The following is a 21,175-nucleotide window of genomic DNA, read 5'->3' as shown; positions in this document are numbered from 1 at the left end:
CGTAAAAGACCATAAGATAAGAAGGGTGATCTCTACGAGAAGTGAAACCGAAGTTCAAGCAATTAAAATCACCAATTACACTCTCCTTTACCGACGTATTCTCTAGATACTTTATAATTCTTTCAAGAGTCTTTAATTTATGTATTTTTAGAGAGAGAAAACAATGAAAGAGACCTCCGTAAACAATACACAAGAGCAACAAGTTTCAAAAAGCTTTTTTACCAGATGGTAATGCCCTGTTCTCACTGCCAGTGTTGTTAAATAAAAACGCTCAAAGAGCCATTTGTTGTATCACTCTCTCTATTTTGCTCTCTCTTTCCCTCCCCTTTTGTTTGGGTTTTGGGGTGGGCAGGCGGCAAACAAGTTTACTTTGCTCTGCTTTTGTGCTTTTCATTCAGTTTTCATAACTCAGTTGTGTTCGTCGCGGTCGCGCGTTCAAAAGCTGAAATCAAAATACCAGTGTTAAAACAATATAATCAAAGCGCAATAATAAATCACAAAAAACTTCGATTTTTTTATAATATTGCTTATAATATATAAATAAGTAAACTAAGATGGATCTTACTTATAGTAAAGTGCTAAAATATGGATCTTACACAATGGAATCCTTTTATAAAATTTAAAAAAGGAAAATTAATATTGTGAAATGAAGTGAAAATAAGAGTTACAATTTTCCAAAACGCACTTTGATCTAAAGATATAAAAATTAAAATAATTTATTTAAGGTAATACTAATTATTTTTTTTTACTATTTAAATTGAAATGGGAAATGTTAAAAGGACTGGATTTCACAAATTATTCTTTTTCTTACACAGAAATGTGGAATAAAGTATTTCACATGATTGAAAACTGAAAGTGTTTCGTATCTCTAACTTTCATATCCAACAAAAATGTACCAATATTTCATCTGTAATCCAATGTTGAAAACGATTTGTTGTATATTTTAGCAACAGGAAATTCTGTATAAACTTTTCCACTGAAAAGACATAAAAAACTTATTATTGTTTATACTAGGGGTATAATAAGCCACCTCACCTCTTCCTGCCCCACAATTGGCTGTACGATGGGAAATGTATCTTACAGATAGTTTGCGTAGTTGTTGCTCAGTTTCATGGTCGATTGCCTCGATTATGCTTTCTGATTGCACTACACACATAGGGAACCCATTAAAACGATATACAATTTGGCACTTTTACCTCGTCTCCCAGATTGGCAGTTTGCCCAGGTGAAAAGAATCTGCGAACCGGTTTTGCGGCATACAGGTAAACAACTGTGTCTTACACAGATATGATTTGAAATTTTTCGGTGAAATGTGTATTTTTTTATGGCTTATCTACAGCCAGTACAATTGTTATCGAATCGCGGGTGCGACAAACTTGTTCAAAAATACATTGTCCCTGCCCACGCAATCGGGCAATCAAAGGGGTAGCCGAAAGCAAACACACCCTCGTTGGCATTGCAGGGATTGCAATCTGACCCGACCCCCAAAAATATGAGAATCCCAGTCCCGACAAAAAAAGTATAGGGATTGCGAAGAACTCAATTCCTAAATGCGTCATTTTGTCTGAAAAAACGAGGATATAGGAGAAAAGTGGGGTAGGCAATGGCGTTACATTGAAAACAACCCTAACTTTGTAGAGTAGGACGCAGTTTTATTTATAGCAAGTCAAGAAATGTAACTCTCATACAGATTTCAAGGAATTTCATTCAAATTCCTACTTATCTCAGAAGATTTAAGGAATTTAAAACTGCGTTTTTAATATTACTAGTTAAAACTCACAGAGGGTATTTTTAATTCATTTATTTTCATACTCTGGTGAAATTTTACTTTAAGTCTTGTGATTAACAGCTTATCTTGACTCATTTTAAAGGGGCTTTGAAATTGTTGGAGGTTATCTCTAAATATGGTTGGTTTTGTGAATGATCAATGGTCATATGTAATTCCCATTTTTAAACTGAGATAAATAACCACAAGAAAATGTATGCATTAAAATAATGTGAGATTTTTTCTAAGTAATATAAACTACATATAAATATAAATTTGAACTATATATGCATAAATAAAATAAACTACATTTAAGATGTGTAACATTTTCCTTTGTTTTCTGGTGAAATCTAAAACAACTGATTCCCAGAATTACGCGAATTCCGACTTAACCCCCTTGTTTTTCACCGATCCTTCAATTTACTTTTGGCATGGTTCTCAGGTGAGCCATCCACCCACTCAGTGGGCTAAATGTAACGTCAAATTCGAATGCATTAGATTAATCTCTGGCTAATGAGACAAATTTCAGACAGATCTAATTGGCAATGGCAGTCGCAATAGCAGCTGTTTCAGATGCAGTTGTTGCCATACACAAGGTGCAGATACATAACGTTTGGATGCAGATACAAAAATATAATCACAGAGCACGACAATGCCAATGGCATTGACCTTGAACTTGTGCGATTTTCCCGTTTGCCTTGCCTTCTTACCGATTTTCCTTTGCTCAGCCGATTGTATTATCTATTGCAACGGGGCAATTTGAATAGAAAATTGAGTTGGATGTGGATGTTGATGTGGATGTGGAGGTGTTGGTGGAGCAAATCGGAAATACCTTTGACTGCCATGTCATCGTAAATATTTTGCCGCTTTACATTTTATTTTTTTTTCACTCAATTTGCTACCTTTGAGTGCTCAAATTGCAAAGCGCGTCATTCACTTGGCAGGTGCAGTGGCAGGTGCATCAGGTACAAATTATTTGTCGAGAAGTGGGAGGAACTGAAAGCCGAGAACGGAGACGAAAGTGCAAAAATTGAATTATTGAAAGTTGGCTAAAATAAGTGCACTTGAAGGTGACAGTCGCCAAAGACAGTGAGTGGGAACATTAGACACATTGCACGCATTTCGAAGTTGATTTATTGATGTTCTCTTACGATATAAGGTCGTATTAATGTTTCTAAGAGCCAATGACCTTAAATTGCTGTAAAGCAATCACCTGACTTGCCTTACAAATTCTTTAAAGCCTGATTTTTATGACCCCTTTTATCTTTCGTAGTTAAAATATATAATTTTTAACAAAGGTATAATCTTTTCTATATGGCTTGTTTACTTTTCCATTTGCTTGCACTGGGGATAGGCCATTCATCAACTTTTCGCACTCAGTGTTTGCACATCCAGTTTGTTTATCGCCTTTGCCCACACGACGGCCTCAACCTACGACCCATTGGAAACAGTCTCAGTTGTTGTAGCATTTTTTTTTTTCTTGAAATGTCACAGCCCACACTGGATCTTTACTTCATATTTTCTCTTTTTTCAACGCAATTTGTTCCCCTGTTTTCTTTTGCCCGTTTCGCATTTGAATTTTGCCGCCCTAGAACAATAAACTTGCTTTATGAACGAATTTCTCGCTGTGTGGGTGGTATTCAAAGGGGAGTTGTGTTGTGAAACGGGTAAAGGGGGTGCTAAAAACTATGGGGTGGGGTTGGCTTCTACTGTGCGGAGCAAACAAACAAAGTTTGGCATTCATAGTTGAATGCCAGGGTCTAATTAAACAATAATAAAACGCAAATAAAACGGAAATACAAAACAGTTTATGGTGTTTTTGCCACCCCTTTACCACCACCCACAGCCACCCACAGCAAAAAGAAAACCCCTACCTTAACCCCTGAAAACCATTCCCCATATCGGCACCACCCAAAAATTATTGTCACGAATACATTAAAAATCACTCAACCGTTGTCTCGTGTGCCAATTTTTGTTGTTTCCATTTCCCCGTCACCCCTTTTCTACCACTTTGCTAGAATTCCAACCCCTTATACCCCAACCCCACCCCTGACCATTTTAAATGTGGTGTTCATTTAAATCACATAAAAATCAAACAAAAAACCCACATAAAAGCCAGTTTTATATCTTGATGTTCTATTATGGTTTCTATTTTTGTCTGAGCTTTTTCGTATGTTAATTGATAAGGTTTTATAACTTTTTAATGAAACAGACAAACGAAACTAATGTAAAGTGAACCGAAATCCACAATGAAAACAAAATCCTCCCCTTCGAATGCTTTTAGTTTCGGAATTAGTTAGAAATCTACAAAATTAATGCTTTGTTAAATCAATAAATCTTCTAATCATCAAGTTTAAAATTTAAGATAAAAAGTATCTCGCAGCGCTAAAGGCCCAATTCTTTTAACGACTATTAAACACACTTTAAAAACAAGTGTGATGTTTTATATGGGCAATACAAGTTTAATCAATTTGTGAGTTATTCATCATTAAACATAAGTTTACAGGTAGGCCATAAAATGTTGTGAAGTTATTGGATAATATTCACATCAAACCATTAAAATTATATAATGGGTCTCTGTTTTCATTTCATAAATGTCGAAGAACTATAATTTACAAGCTAATAAAATTCCGAAAAAGCATTTAAAGCTTTTAAAAATTTTACACATTTAAGCCACAGGGTTATGAATGGATAAATCTTTGCATTTCATTAGTGCCTCTATCATCTGAGACTGAAATTAATTAAGATAACAATTTAATTATTTAATTGAAAATTCATCTCAAGTCTAAATTTATCTCCCCTTGTTCCACATAAATCATCCACTGTCAAAAATCCATTATGAAATAATGTCTGCTTTGAGTATAAGCGTTTTTTCTTCGTTTTATAATTTTTAAAACAAAATAAAGCCATCGCCTAATTTATGCAAAATGGCCATAACTCAAAGCGACAGTGGAATTCACCTTTAAAACAAAACAAACAGCAAAAAATCGTTTTCTTTTTTTAGCTTTGGCTGATTTGACAAATGACAAAAATAATGATAATACCAGTAGCCACCTGCTATAGGTATGGGGGGGGTTATACTATAGACGTTGTTATTATTATTGTCCAGTGCCAATGTTAACCACTCCAACAACTGTGAACTGTCAGCAGCATCTGCGATATCTGAGATCGCAGATCATGCAAATTAGTTTGCCAACACATATTAAGAAATTAAAAATTCATAATTTGGGAAGAGTTCGTGGAAAAGGGAATTCAATGGCATTCTTCGAATACGAGAGGCGTTTAATTGAGACTTATGAGGGGAAAACAAACAATTAAGCGAACTTTAAATACCGAGAAAATCGTAATGGGTGGGTGGGGTGATTGGGGTTGAAGTTGGGCCAAAGAGTTCAAGAACCTCACCTTCAGTGGGGCATGCAAAAACCCTCGAAGGTCGGTTAGGATTCGCCTGAGCCTGGGCTAATTAGAGCCAAAGGACATGGCACATTGGTCATGACATGTGGCAGTCGACGGGCGCCACTTGGATATGGGTAAATCGCGTGTTTTGGCCGCTCCCAGCTGTGAAAAATGGGTCGCGCGTGACAGTCAGCAGAATGTGGGTGCTGGGGGCGGCAAGCAGGGGCGTGGGCGGGGGCAAGAACGGGGGTCAGGTCCAAACGGAGCCGGCCAAATCCGGCTAAAATCAATAACAAACACGCAAATACTTAAGCTCCTGCTCAAACTGAATCAGCGAATCTTAGCTCTTAAAGTTTTTTTGCTAAAAAACGTAAAAGACATGCTCACTTCAAAAAAAATCATCAGTTCCTTTTTATTTTTACTAAAAAAAAAATTTTATAATTTCTTGATTCATTTCCCTTCCAAAAAATCACCAAAGTGACTAATTCCGCTGACAGTTTTTTATCTAGAACAAGTCAAGCGCCCATTCTATCAACTTGAGTTTTTAAACTCATCATAACATTATTTTTCCCACATTTATCATATCTATATTATAACACCATTTAAACCCATTTAAGTTAAATAGATATGATAAGATAGAACTAAGAAAAAGTTATCTTACATTTTTTTTTAATAATGTGTAAAAGATGTTGGTGAATTTTGTTTGCTGTGTATGAATTGGCAAGAAATCCGCATGCAAACCTAGTTTGGTGCCGACTTTTTGTGTGTGGGCATGAAGTGCGTCAATGTTTGAATTAAAATCTGATCAAAGTAAAGAAGCTGCCAGAATAACCGCAGTGATAAGTCAACAAGTCGTGTAAATATCGTCAGGGGGAATGCCAAACTGTAGCCGCCAAAGAAAAAATGTTTTTAAATGCATGCAGCATTCATTTGGTTGATATGTCTTTTGCATACAAATTACCCAAATAAAGTGATGAATGATCGATAGTCAAGTGAAGCCATTGATATTTGACTCCCCCACCTTCCCATCTAAAACAAAAAAACCCTAATTCATCTATTGGTTTTGTTTAATGTGGGTAATAATGCACTTTTAAGCAGTTACATGTCGTTTGTTACATTGATTGTGAACAGCTATGCCTATATATATACACACATAAAAAGTATCGCAGTAAAAATGCAGTAAACATAAACGTTATAAATAATATTTGTTGCACAGCAGCAGCTTAAAATAATAAAAACAATAGGTCTTAACTTAAACATAATTGCACATAAAGGAACTTATAGACAACTTCACTTCAGACGAGTTTTGCGGAAAGTACAAAAGATCCGAGTACAATATAGAAATACAAAATAGATATCACACACACAGTATAGTAGATCGACTAACACACACATATAGATCTCCATATCCCGATGTCTATACTTTTATGCCTTAATTTTGCGGCCCAACTTTTGTGTTCCATACTTGTGACCCTCTCGACCGGAAGATAGGCTGCCTCCACTACTTCCATGGCCATGACTGTGCGAATTGTGCGACTTGTGCTTGCCCAGGCCATTGGACTTGGTGCGGGTCTCGAAAAGGACATCGGAATCCGTCTCCGATTCGGTCAGCGATGTGTTGCGAGAGTCTGGGGAGAAAAACGTTATCAAATGCATATGTTTCTACTAGATAAAGTATTAATTTATACTCACAATTGGCTGCTTCTTCATCCTTATTACCAATCAATGAATATTTTTGTACTTTTTGGCGAAGTCGCGGCTTTTTTGATTGTCTGCAGGCACAGGCTATACCCCAAAATACTCCAGATAGCAAAAGACAGCCCACAATCACTCCCACAAACACATATAAAATAGACCAATCTGTAAAATATAATTAAAAGGTATTATCAAAAATCTAACTAAGAACTTCTAGTACTTACCACAATTGGCCTCCTGATTGTTGAAGAAGTAGCCCGCTGATGGCATCCAGAATGCCTCACATATGCAGGCTCTGGTAATGGGATTACAGGTACCATGACCGGAGCAATCATTTTGACAAACGGTGGTGCGAATGTCGACAGCGAATGCCCCTAGGATAGATGCATCTTTCTGGAGCTGTGTCCTTAGCTGCCGTTCCACTTGCAATCCATCTAGTGCCTTTCCCTGTCCATCGTTTACATAAAACACCAGCACAGTGGCATCCGTATGCAGATCATATTTGAGCTCCCTGACCTGTATCTTGTTCTCATCTCCCAGCAGAAGCTGCAGTTTCTGCACCACAGAATCCAGTTCGGATTGTGCCAGAACAGAGATGCCCATGGGCAGGGTCATTTGAACTAGGTTCAACAGCTTGGGATCGCGTCGTACATTCACGCTGACAGTATCTGAACTAGTCAACCCCTGATCATCGCTCACAGTCAGGGTGAAAACATAGCGACCTTGGACTAGATTGGTCAACTGGAAAGACATAATACATAATATTAGTATTAGTTGATCTAGAGGTTCATCCCTTACTCACAATCATAACTGGTTCTTTGTCAGTATCCGCCACAATCACACCAGCTGCCAGGCTGTGCTCATCGCGGGTCCAAACATACTTGACCACGGCCAGATCATCCCAAGACTTGGAACCATTGAAATAGATGGCTGTGGCTGGCAGGGTGATGGTGTGATCTCCACCAGCGTTGGCTATCGGGGCAGCATTACGTTCTGGTTTGGAAAGATTGTATAGTTAGGAACTTTGGTAAACTGAGAAATAAGGATTAGATATTTACCCTGAACAATCTTCACCCAGGTGGTGTCCGTGGCCGTATTATTGTTTTCATCTGCCACACTCAACTCAAACTCATAAAGACCCAGTGTTAAGGAAGTTGCATTAGCAATCTGTGGAATCGGATTAAGTTAAATAGGTTTCAGGATTACAAGTTGGTAGCCACTCACCGATGAGTTGGACTTCAAAATGACAGCATTATTGGGTCCACTCAGTTGCCTCCACATATAACTCTTGATACCAATATCATCTTTGGATTCGGATCCATTCAGAAGCACCCAGTTAATAGGTAAGCTAGTGGTCTGTAAAGAGGTAACTTTTAGACTGGATGAATGATTATCCCTAACCAAAACATACCGTATTAGTTCCTGCCTCAGCAACTGGCGGGGAATTCGTTGGGGGCTTCACAAAGACATGGACCTTGGCCGTACTGGATTGCCCACTGCCATCGGTGACTTTGAGTACAAAGGTGTACATGCCCTCCTCCAGATTGGACAACTGCACATAGGGAGTTCTCGTATTCTGCATATCCACAGCCTTGGCCTCATCGCTGGCATCCTTGGTCCACTCCCAGGCCACGATCTCGTGATCATCCGAACTAGCTGTTCCATTCAGGGTGACATTATTGTTTGGCAAGTATAAGATCACCGCATCGCCAGCATTGGCCACTGGAGCATAGTCGGTTTCCTTCAAAACCGCTATGGTGGCAGTGGTGGAGTTGGTCACGTTATTCGAATCAGTTACGGTCAACTTGAAGGTATAGTTTCCCGGAGAAGTGAGATCCAACTGAAGGGTATTAACCTCTGGCAAAACTGGTTGATAACCAATAGGTCCTGAGATCACCTCCCAGTGCCAGTTGGTGATCTTATCGTCATCCGTGCTGGTGCTGCCATCGAGTATGGCATTGGTTGTGGGCTGTCGGATGATCTGCTCCCTGGGCGAGATGATCACCTGGGGTGGCTGATTGATACGGTTCTCGGGAAGCACTGTTACATTTGCTGTTGCCTCGCCAAAGGTTCCATTGTCCCCGGTCACAGTGACCTTGAAGGTGTACAGTCCCTCGGAGAGATTGGATAGCTTCACCTTGGATTTGCTCTGATCCGATATGGTGCCGTTCATGGGACCCTTGGGCTGGGAAATAAGAGTCCACAGATATTTGTACTTGGTATCGCTGGTTTGCTCATCGGGAACCGTAAATGCCGCTAGGGTTACTTCCTGTTCCGGCAACCGAACTTCCTTGGACATCACGGAGACCACAATATCCTTGCTCTGCTCAGTTTTCAGTGGAGGTGCAGATACCTCTGGTGAATTCTCACTAGCCGCCGCTTCCTGCTGCCCTGCCTCATTGCTGGTCAGGTAGGAGCTATATGGCACCGCTGCCATCACGCACTTCCTTTGCTTATTCCAAACGAATCCCTCGGGACAACTGCAGACTCCTCTCACTGCATTCGGCTGGAGAGGCACACATTGTTGAGGAGGTGGACAAGGTGTCTCCACATCGCAGGCGGTGAACTTGGCGTTCGTATCGTAGTAGCCAAGCTCTTCGTTGGCCAACACATCGGTTTCATCCGGCTGGAAGATCATCTGATTCATCCGCTTGTCTGCCAATGGGAAATCTTCGTCCTCGTAAACTGGGGTTTCCTGAGCGGGGAAAAGGTTTTGGTTATTAAATGTTATAATAGTACCTAAACTTTTTTTAATAGAAGATTGATAATATCTCACCTGATTGCGGGACAGGTAGCCCAATCTCCTGGGCTGCTTCCAGAAATTGAGGGCAGCCTCATCGTAGGGCAGGATCTCGGCATTCTGCTTGGCGGCCTCCGCCTTGAGGAGCTGTGGCCAGGTGGCATCGCCCAGGGGATTCACCAGTACCATCTGGACCTTCTCGTTGGGCATCCGAACCCTTAGCTTGGGCAAACAGGCCTCGTTGCTTTGACAACGGATGTGGTAACATTTGCCCTTAAAGACGAGTACCACATTGCAGGCACTGGTCGCATTCCGGGGTTTCTCGCAGCACGCCTGTAGACAGTTCCAGAGATAGGCCTCCTCCTCCAGGGGTTCCACCGAATCCGGTGGGGGTTTGTACTCCTCGAAAACACCCGCCTGCTGTTCATCCCGCGGCGTGGCGTTTTCGAAAACGTGCCTCAACATCTTGTGGCACACCAAATTAGGCGATATAGCGCCGCCAACTGCGGTATCCGGGACTTCTTTGTGTTTTTTATTTCCACCCAGTAGAGCGTTTTGCGTTGTGACGTCGGCATATGCTGACGCCATCGAAAAGGCCAGCAAAAGCAGGTTGAAACTCCATCTGCCCAACTGAACCATCTTGAATGTGGGTTCCTCTGCACAATACTCGCCTATTTGCTAGAGTTTCTGGTCTAAAATCACCAGCAAAACACTGGCTATGCGATTTTTTCTTTCCGCCAGCGCACAACAAAAAAAAAGGAACCACTTACTCCAGCGACAGCTGATTTATTATGCCAGCCCTGCGCAGTAATCAGTGTTGTAAGTGGTTCGGAATCGAGTTCCGAAGAGAGTGGAATGAGTGTTGAAGGTCTCTCGAGCGGAATAGAGCGTTAGATACGGAAGTTACCGCTGAGAAACAACGAGAAAAAGCTTGGGGAAAGCTTTCTCTCTGGGTTGCTTGGTAACGGTTTTTTGTTTTGTTCATTTTCACTTGACTCATATGAGTAAATTGCGAAATTATTGATCAGAATTACAAAACAGACTAATGGAATAGCTCTTCGGACCATCGAAACCACTTTTTAGTACATACATTTAAGCCTTATATAGATAGATTGATCATAAAGACAAAATCTTTATAATTTTTTTAGCAGTTTATAATAACTTCTATAGTTTATGGTGACAATGAGTACCATGACTCACCTTATATGAATAATATCAGTTTAGGATGACATTTTTGTATCTCCTCTATTATTTTTCCCGCTGCTGTATTTACTAAACATGGTCTCGTGCTGCCCACACACTAAAACGATACAATACACACCCATCTTGTATGATTTAAATAGTAATATACGCGGCCCACGCTCTAATCGAATTTCACAAATCGCATTGCAAAGAAATTAATTACGCTTCACGCAAATTCAGATAAATCACTCTATTGTAGTTATGCAAATTTGTAATTGCTAAACACGCAAATGCAAAGTAAAGAATATAAATCAACCTAAATTCACTGAATCAAACCAGAACTTATGTCGGCTAGTTCCGTTTGTTGTTGGGCTCCCTAAAATCCGCTGAAAGTCCATTTATCTCGGTATATATTTTTAGGCCTTTTCGAGGCTTTTATGGCCAGCTGCTACTATTATCTAAAGCTGCTTCATTAACTATCCAAAAAGAAGAAAAACCATGAGAAATTTTTAGATGTAGGCAGAGGTTTTTGAGGCACTATCAGGGAATAATGTTTCAGATCAGCTAATAAATACAGTCAAGGGTAGATTGTATGGCTTTAATTAATTTATAAATTAAATTACCATCTATTAATGAGCTTGTTTCATTGAGTTACACCGATTATAAGTTCGATTATAAGGTGATCATAATAAACCCTGCTATTTGAAGAATTGCCATATAGCTAATGAATAAATCCGACACATAAATCTTATTCAATGGCACGCGTTAAGCATATGAACGAGTGTTATAATGGCCCACCAATTGTTTGAATATTTTATTACCCCATGGGGAATCCACAACTTCTGTATACACACCAAGAGGTTTCACTGAAAGCTGTGAGCTTGTGTATCTGTGTAGTTATAACTTAGTCATTACCATATAAGGAAAGCATTCCGCCATTACTTCAACTGATAAGCTTGCATTGCAAACTGACTCCTCACATGTCTCACTCATAATTCATCCATTTTTTTGTTTACCCAACAGATGACAGACTTCTCGGATAGTTCGCCCAGTGGGGTTTTAAGTCCCGCCTCCTCCCTGATCGAGAATTTCCACAAGAAGAACAGCTCACCCCAACCACTGGGCAGTAATGGCACAGTGACCACAGTAACCCCCTCGACCTTGAATGGATCTGCAGTGGGAGTGGGCAATGGGGTGGGTGGTGTGGTGGCCAGCTCTACCAATGGCAGGCAAATTAACACCAGTTCTAGTTCATGCAGTAGTCTTAAGGAAACCTCACACCAATCCACATCCACATCACAACAGGTAAGAATTGATAATAGTTCAATAATCTGAATGGCCAAGAAATGCGAGAAACACTTGTTGGGTTTTTGGTATATTGTTTTTATAAACAATTTATTATTATTATTATAAATGTACCCATTACAATCTTTTTAATTTAATAATAATATGATCTAAGTATACCAAGAATTCCATACACTCAAGTATTCGATTAGACAAAATAGAATCTGACGCAGCAGTGGTCATCAGTTGAGATATCTAAACTGAACCATATGGAATCAAGTAGAGCTGGCATAATACTGCTATTTTTAACGCATTACTTATGGAACCCCCTAATCTTCGGAACCTTTCGGTGGTTCTGCTCCACCGATAAGTCTAGAGGTTAACACTTGATAACCGATCCCATACGCAGGCACAATTCCCCGATGATGCCCTTCTATTGGGACCCCTCCATTCCGATAAGATTACCTACTCTTTGGTATTTCATAGCCCCATCGGCGACTACGCGGCTGCTGTACAAGCAAATTCGGTTTTATTAATCACGTATTATTATTTTCCCGGCTTGATTGAGTTGTAGCTACATAAATAAACATTCGAATAATTATTGAACAGTTTAGAAAAGGAGAGAAGACAAAGGCTGGGCGGAACGTGCCGCTCAATTGTTTAACCGTTTTTAATGACCTGTTAACGAGTTGCTTATGCCTTTTTTATGATTCAAATAGATAAGATACGAATTGGGTTTTCACTAGAATTTGCATAGCCAGCACACGTTTTTATCTATGAATTTTTCCTGCTTTTATTTTGATAAGGATGTCACTTAGTTCATCAAACGTTGACAGTTTTCATCCTCTAAAAATAGACACTGAGCCATTTGAATTCAATTTTGATACGGACTGTCCATCATTATTTTACAACTTTTATCTAGCGCAATTACTATCTGATCTATTTGTTATCTAACTGGACGTAAAAATAGTTTTTACCCATTCGAAATCAATTACGGTAGTCAAGTTCCGCTACCGTTAACCATTCATTATTCAAAAATAGACCCTGACCTGATCGAGCTTTATTCTCACTTTATTTAATTTACTAAATTAGAACTTGACAGTTTATAAACAAGGTAGACAGAAAACTAATTTGTTCTGTAAAAACCTTATGACACATTTTGCCGGCTAGTTAAGCGCTGCAATGTCTGACGCAAATGTTTGAACATCTCCCTTACACAACCAAATGAGAAAGATGGTTGACGCCGGGGCTTTTTTATAAAGAAATACCCTCTATTTAAAAAATATATCAGTCAATGTCTAAAGTTCAATACAAAACACGACAGCTTGTTTTTGGGATATTATATTTTATGTTTTCTTATATTGTTTGTGGGGCAACTCCCAGGGGTATACTATACTATATACCAGTCTAAAATAGGATAGCATTTACTGAAAGTAGGAAGGAATGTAAATAATAAATCAACTAAAAAAACCCTAAATCGAATTTAAATTTACAAAACCCTTTCTTGTTTAAAAAAACACAAAAAAGAAGAATGTGGAGAATGTGCTTTTATGTAGATACCCGATGTTTGAGAGGGTAAAATAAATATTAGGGGTTTATCTAAGGGATTAGATAAAAATTAATATAAGGGGCTTATCTAAGGGATTAGAAAACCCCTTATACTAATTTTACCCTCTCAAATATAGGGTATCTAAAACAAAAGCACATTCTCCACAGTCTTCTTCTTTGTGTCTCTTATTGACTCGCTTTAAATGGAGGCTGAGTCACTTGCCGGCAACCGGCACACTTCGTCGCCATCGAATTCTACGTCAGCAGAGCAGAGTGCCTCCGATTCCGTCCGGTTCCCTACGCCCCCGTAATACCCACTTCCCCGGATTTCAATTCGCTGCTTGTGAATCGTTCTGAGTTCCCCGATTTGCTTTGATTGTGTGATACAAGCGTTATCTGAGTACATCCTGGTTGTGACTGAAAGATGGTGTGTTTGTGGTCCGAGTTCAACAAGCATCATCATCGCGATGTGATTGTTATGTGTTTCCTCCCATCAAGAGTTTCTTATAGATATAGAACCAGATTGGACCGTGCCAAATTCATTCAGATTCAATGGAATAAGACACAAATTACCCTATGCTTCGGCGAATTGGTTCTTTCGCGAGCCATGACAATTTCAGTTTTCCTATGAAAAAAGCTTTATTTTAGGTGGTTAGCAAGCCAATTGTGCGATATGATTTGACATTCGCGGAAATGGTTGAGGTAAACGGAACGAACAGAATAATTTGACGAGGGATGGGATCTTAATCTTAAATAAAACCTTAGGGTGCTTTAAAGTAACACAACAATCTATACTTAGTAACGTAACAAATACTGCCAAGAAAGATATTATCCCCAGAAAACGTCACAAAACCAGTCTCCTAATGGATGTTTAAACTCATTTGAAACACATTTATTTCTATTAGACAAGCCTAACGGCCCCATTTATAATTAAAGTATTATAAAGGCCAAGCAAATTTGCTGAATAATTATGCATAGATTAACACCCAATTATTCAAATACTAAATGAAAACAAAACAAAGCTCTTTGGCTCACTCTCTCAGTAAAAAGTCCCGTGGTAATCGAAAAAGTAAACATCGCAAATTGAAATGAGCAGAACGAGATACAATCTTCAAGTAGCTTGAATCAGAAAATCAGAAAAAAACGAACTACAAATCGACCGCAAGCCGAGAACTCGTTAATTAGAGAGGCTTTGGCTTGAAAAGCTTAGACAGAAACGTGAACCGAACCCGACTTAACAGCTGAATTATGGAAATGCAAATTATTCACGGCATAAATTAAAGATTAAGCGAAGGGAAACACGGCGAAAATAAACACACATATGAGCACCTCATAAAAGCTGAGGGAGAGCCGCCCAGACTTGTATTTACAATTTGATTTCCTAGAATTCCTCTGCCAGCAAACACATACGCTAAAAAGCTATCACCATGTGTTGCCATTTAGCTGCTCGGTTATTTCTCTTTTTTTGCGCTCACTATCTGTGTGCTTACACGGGAATAAATGAGGAATTTTAAATACATAAGATACATAGTATTTAAAAAATGTATTTATTTTACAACCCAACTAAGTAACAATTGCCTAATGTAACATATGTAATTGAAAAGTTCCTTATGCTAGGACACAAAAACTAAATTAACTTCTTAGGTGGGTAGGATAGATACGAGTTCAAACCCCAGCAGTGTCTAATAAATTTATTCATTTTTTACTTGTGTAAAAATAGCGGTTAATAAAATAAAATGTTAAATCTATTCAAAACATTTATAACAATTTTTATACCCGTTACTCGTAGAGTAAAAGGGTATACTAGATTCGTCGGAAAGTATGTAACAGGCAGAAGGAAGCGTTTCCGACCCCATAAAGTATATATATTCTTGATCAGGATCACTAGCCGAGTCGATCTAGCCATGTCCGTCTGTCCGTCTGTCCGTCTGTCCGTCTGTCCGTCTGTCCGGATGAACGCTGAGATCTCGGAAACTATGGGAGCTAGGCTATTGAGATTTGGCGTGCAGATTCCTGAGCTTCCTACGCAGCGCAAGTTTGTTTCAGTAGACTGCCACGCCCACTCTAACGCCCACAAACCGCCCAAAACTGTGGCTCCTACAGTTTTGATGCTAGATAGAAAATTTTAACTGAAATGTAATGTTCTCATCAATACCTATCGATTGACCCAAAAAAAAATTTGCCACGCCCACTTTAACGCCCACAAACCGCAAAACCCTGTGACGCCCACAATTTTCATGCTAGATAAAAAATTTTAACTGAAATGTATTGGTCTCGTCAATACCTATCGATTGATCCAAAAAAAAATTTGCCACGCCCACTTTAACGCCCACAAACCGCAAAACCCTGTGACGCCCACAATTTTCATGCTAGATAAAAAATTTTAACTGAAATGTATTGGTCTCGTCAATACCTATCGATTGATCCAAAAAAAAATTTGCCACGCCCACTCTAACGCCCATAACGCTTAAATCTGTATACCGCCGGTAGGTGGCGCATTTTAATCTCGCTTTGCTGCTTGCATATCTCCATTTAGCTGAGTAACGGGTATCTGATAGTCGAGGTACTCGACTATAGCGTTCTCCCTTGTTTTTTATTAATATTTTTTTTTTGAGTATTTAAAATCGAATTTTTTGTTGATCAAACTGAATACTTTTACGACTACACAATCCCTTTGATCATATAATATCGGTAAGGATATGGTTTTCATAAAAATCTTCCGCTAGATAGTTTAATGGCATAAAATGAACCCTATTTCTTATTCCGAAAAGGTCGAGTTCAAATCCCATATTGTCGATAGATAGTTTGATGCCACTCTTGTACGAAGAGGTCTTGCTAAGATCCCAGACTATAGAGAGTTTGATGGCATAAACGGAACCTTATTCCGAGTACGAAACAGTCGAGTTTAAATCCCGAATTGCTAGTTATTTTTTTAGGTAACTTTTTTTTTAAGTGTACCTTGTCGATCGCACTTTAAAGTAACGCCGGCAGCGAAGCGACCGCGCTGAAAAAGCTCCCGAGCAGCCAAGCTCCCACGCTGCCTGTCGAGCTAGAAATTTCGTGCTCGGCGCTCATTTTTATTTTAGTTAACGAAACGAACGAACCAGCGGCGCGCTAAGAAATTCAAGAAATACTATAGCAAAATCACTCATACGAGGCGGAAACAATTTTGCTGTAGTTCTTTTTTGCTAGCGTGTGTGCCGTCGAAAAAAAAGAAGAAATAATACCAAAATCACCTTTATAATAATTTTCTCCCAAACGAGTACCGAAACGAAATCAATGAGCAAAGAATCGTGGGTTTTTTTTTGCCCATTAACGAACAATTAAACGAACTCTCTTTGTTATCAGTATTGCACAAATAAATATAAACCAACCACACAACGAACAACGAAAGTAGTAAAGAGAATACCAACGAAAAGTGAGAAAGTCATTGAGTGAAAACAAAAAGTAAAAGTCCTGCAATTAGAAAAATTGTGGGGGCCAGAAAGTAAAATCTATATGAAAATATATAGGTATATATTTTGTACAGCCGTGTTTGTCTGTGTCCGATAAGCCCCTCTCATCCCAAGCTGATAATTTAGCTCTATAAACGCTCGCATACGTTTTTTATATGTACATATATATTTATGCCCGAGTTAAGTGCTTTATCAAAACGGAGGCGTATACGTAATATGAAATTCAATTGAAGTCAACTTAGTTTTCGAAGAAGTCGCAAACTTTGATCAAAAACAAGCCATCCAAGAAGGTGAGTGAAAATGCTTCTCGAACAAAACATCATTGTGATAATTTAGTAAATGACGCAGAAATCGAAGAAATAAAGAAAAAAGAAACACAAGTGATATCTAATCTTTCGATTTCATGTCCAAGTCGAACTCCTTCACCCTTCGCACTTGTAAGGGAAAATATTTATTGATCAGGGGTACTTGAAAGTGTTACCTTAGCGATCCGATAAGTTTATGTCAGCCGGAAAGGGAGCGAAGGGGGTGCGAAATGTTTGCTATTCGCTTCGGCCAACATGTCGTATGCGTAACGTCAATTTAAATCGCTCTCGATTTATGTGTGTGCACATGTTTTATTGACCAACCCGAAGAATGCCTTATAAAACCGATCGAAACCCACTCATTCGTTTATACCAACGTTCAACTGTTCAACTTGTTTGACTTTTGGGGCTTTTTCTTCTTCGCTCTTTTCTTGATGGCAGACGCCAGAAACCTGGCCAAAATTAGATTTGATTCGTAATAGGCGAACATTTGTCAAGACACTTCGAGCTGAGGCTCTTCAGCGAACAAAACCATAAATAGAAAATCCTCTTCCTTGGGTTTTTCCCAGAAAGTTATGAGTGTCGTGTCTGAGTTTCGAATAAAATCTATAGGTATTATAAATAAAATAATACATATTTAAGAGAAAACATGTGCGGCTAATTAAAGCTTGATGAGAGCATCGTCGAGATTACTGACCTAGGGTCAATGTCTTGATCTAACCGTTGGTAAAACGAATCAATGAAGTAATGGTGGCTAAAGCCCCATTCTAGGCAAATACCAAATCAAATAGAATATTTTCCCGTGCCATAAAGTATTTGGTTAGTTATCAAAATTGGGGAATTTAGATAGTGCGACCCATCCATCTATTTTCTAGGGGTAAGCTCCATGAAAGGCAAATATTATATAGTGCCCCAAAACAAATGTCGATCCCAAAACAAATGGCTCATTTGATTTATAAAGACCGAGTAAAGCGGCCGGTGCCATAAAATGCGAGTAGAGATAGCGCCAGACAGTAAAACATTTTTCATACAATTATATATACGAATATCTATATAATATTTGCACAGAGCCAAAGGGGAAAATGTGTCTCTTAACGCCGCCCACAAATTCCTCGCATTTTTCCTTCTATGAGTCTCTGTGCCAGAAAATAACTTAATTTACTATAATTGTGTTCGTCTGTTGTTTATTCATCAGGTTGTCAATAGCAGCAGCAGCACAACGACGCGGGTGGAGAAGAAGTCCCAGCGCCTGCACCACCACATAACCTCCTCATCCTCCAGCTCCTCAACCACCCAGGCTCTGTCCACCTCATCCGAGATGAAGGCGGCGGAAATCAAGCGAGATCTCACAAACATCCAGAAGTCCATGTCGGAAATCAACGATCTGGCCAAGGAGCGGATCACCGGTGGACCTGGATCCATTAGCACCACCTCAACCTCGGCGCTCACAGCGCCCAGCACAATGTCCCAGATGACGACGACCAGGCTAACGCCCAAACTCACGTCGGCCCATCCGTCGATCGACGATCTCAGGGGTCTCAGCAGCCAGGACAAGATCACCCAGCTGCAAAAGAAGTGAGTGACCGTTCGGTGGGCTCTGGGGAATCGGAATTTTCCATTTAATAATGACAAGTCCATAAAATTATCGTTCTGACTATCTGTAAGATAGTCAATCACTGGTGATAGTGACACATCAAGTGGGAATTCTTGAAGTTTCGTCAAATAACTAAAAAGAAGAAGATTTTCCTCATGTTCTTCACTGATTTTGTTGTTTGAACCTTACACGGAAAAATTTTTAAATCAGTTGATCCATTTCTAACAACGTTTAATTTTCATATCAAGTTATAAATTAATCTAAAATCCATACTTTTTTTTAGACCTTAGTATTCTATTGTTTTGCAATAAATGTAAGGCAGGTTGTTATTATGAACTTAAACAATTAATATCTCTAGATGTTTAGCGTAATTTAAAAATATTATAAAATGACAAGTATTAACTAGGATATCTAAAATCCTTAAAAAATGTAATATTTTAGATACCTTACTTAGCCCATTCCAACATACAATGTACATGTACAGATTTAACAATCGGACGTTAATTGGACATTCTAATTTGCGACGCACCACCATATATTTCTATATGTTTCCTAACCATTTCTCAAATATTTTCTTTTCCACAGACTTCGCGCCTCGTTCGAGAACCTAGTGGACGACGATGACAGCAATGTGATCGTGACCCACCCGGATGACGATGACTGCCCGCATAACCACTTTGGCAGCGGCCTCAACCTCAGTCATCCCACCGCCGCCCAGTTGAGTGCCAGTGGGCTGAGTGGGTCGAACAAGACCATCGACACGATCAAGTTCCAGGAGAAGAGCATGAAGACCGAGTCCAAGACCAAGGTGGTCACCGATGGCTTCAGCTCCGAACAGGCCACCAGCAACTCGGCAGAGATGAAGCGGCTGCAGGCCGGAGATATAGACTATCAGGAAAGCAAGGGCGCCTCGGCGATGAGGAATCGATTGGAGATGGATGGTGTCAAGACAGAGGAGAATGCAGCCGTTATTAAGGTGAGTTTTAAGTTAATACTTGGGATCAATGATCAAATCTATCTAATAACACGATGCAAAAATGTACCTATATCTGAAACCAAAACATCAAATTATATTGTAAAATTTATGAGAACAACAACACTAACACTTATGTTATAAGCTATTGTAGGTGTCTAAAATTTTGAGTTTATAATATGTTGCATACTTTTAAGCACCTAAAATTGCATAAAAAAGTGATTTCAAAACCATAGTAATCTGTAAGATTTTTATATTTATATATATGTTTTGAAAAACCTGATATAGGGGTATTTAAAATCAGGTTAACTTCCTAAACAAATCTATGGATTCAGCACTATAACCTATAATCAATCCTTGGTCAAGGAGAGCCATTGAACTCGTCCCTGAAATGTGCCCCCAAAAACACAAGCTTTTGCTAGGAGCTTTTTGGCTTGCCAGAAAGGGAAGTTATTTCCACCAAAGGGTGTTAACCACATTCGGAAGCTTTTACTAACTGTTAGACCAAAGGAGTGCCTTTCAGTTGGGAGTTCATCGCGTGCATGTTAAGGTCGCATAAGGGACACCAGCGCCAAGGCGTTAATATCGCAGTCCACAGCGAAATCTGTCGAAAAGTAAAAGTCGTCAAGTCGAAAACTTTTAGCCGGTTACTCATATAAGACAAAAGAAAATCGATTGTCTGGCGCCGAAAAGCGGGCAACACTCGACGTGAAAGTAATGTGAAATGCTTTTTAACAAGTGTCTGCTCCTCGGGAGCCCCAAATTCATTCGTAACTACTGCAAATCCAAGACGGACAAGCCAACCGGAATGTTCAAAAGAGTTCAGGTACAATAGAACCCCATGAAGGTGTTATATTGTTTGTAGTTTTCGCCATTACACCTGTTACCCTGGGTTACCGAAAATCGCTGAAATAGGGGAAAAACAAAGTTCCAGCAGTGGATTTTATCTAATCAGCTGGTGGGGCGATTAAATTACATCATTGTTGATTTGCATACGTATATTAGACCTAATTGTTTAATGATGGGATGATGAAATTCATGGCCCTATATTCTAAATGTCAGGGATGGACTTTGGTATTTCTTGTACACTCGAACCGGGGTCATCAAAAAAAAGCATTGCATGCATTAACACACGCACAATAAAAGTGTTAGAGAGAGAGAGAAGAAAGAAAATACATATAATTTAATGTATAACAGTTGTTAAAATGGTAATAGTCGTCGTTTTTAAGATCCTCTTA

At 39.3% G+C, this 21,175-nt stretch overlaps 2 protein-coding genes across 7 annotated transcripts in view; one reads left to right on the top strand and one right to left on the bottom strand.

The window, feature by feature from the left end:
* Positions 1-21,175, top strand: part of Sarm (sterile alpha and armadillo motif) — a 40,269-nt gene that overhangs the window by 10,547 nt on the left and 8,547 nt on the right. For 4 of the 6 annotated variants that reach the window (XM_036815585.3, XM_017078426.3, XM_017078427.3 and 1 more), the window contains 3 exons: positions 11,802-12,083; positions 18,566-18,945; positions 19,550-19,940. In XM_036815585.3, the coding sequence (XP_036671480.2) occupies positions 11,802-12,083; positions 18,566-18,945; positions 19,550-19,940 (1,053 nt within the window). Of the gene's footprint in view, positions 1-11,801; positions 12,084-16,687; positions 17,356-18,565; positions 18,946-19,549; positions 19,941-20,646; positions 20,764-21,175 lie in introns of those variants that run through there. The other 2 variants (XM_017078428.4, XM_065864393.2) reach the window with 2 other exon arrangements.
* On the bottom strand, positions 6,211-10,385 carry LOC108012910 (dyslexia-associated protein KIAA0319-like protein). Its single transcript, XM_017078430.4, has 8 exons — positions 9,633-10,385; positions 8,268-9,551; positions 8,081-8,212; positions 7,915-8,023; positions 7,659-7,849; positions 7,081-7,597; positions 6,854-7,021; positions 6,211-6,789 (listed from the first exon to the last, which is right to left on the bottom strand). Exons 1-8 carry the CDS (start codon positions 10,233-10,235, stop codon positions 6,587-6,589), a joined length of 3,207 nt encoding a protein of 1,068 aa, XP_016933919.2. The 5' UTR covers positions 10,236-10,385; the 3' UTR covers positions 6,211-6,586.

This window comes from Drosophila suzukii, chromosome 3 (genome assembly GCF_043229965.1).
Source record: "Drosophila suzukii chromosome 3, CBGP_Dsuzu_IsoJpt1.0, whole genome shotgun sequence".
NCBI classification, from domain to species: Eukaryota; Metazoa; Arthropoda; class Insecta; order Diptera; family Drosophilidae; genus Drosophila; species Drosophila suzukii.
The sequence above is the reverse complement of the archived record's forward strand: the minus strand, read 5'-3'. Positions and strand labels throughout refer to the sequence as shown.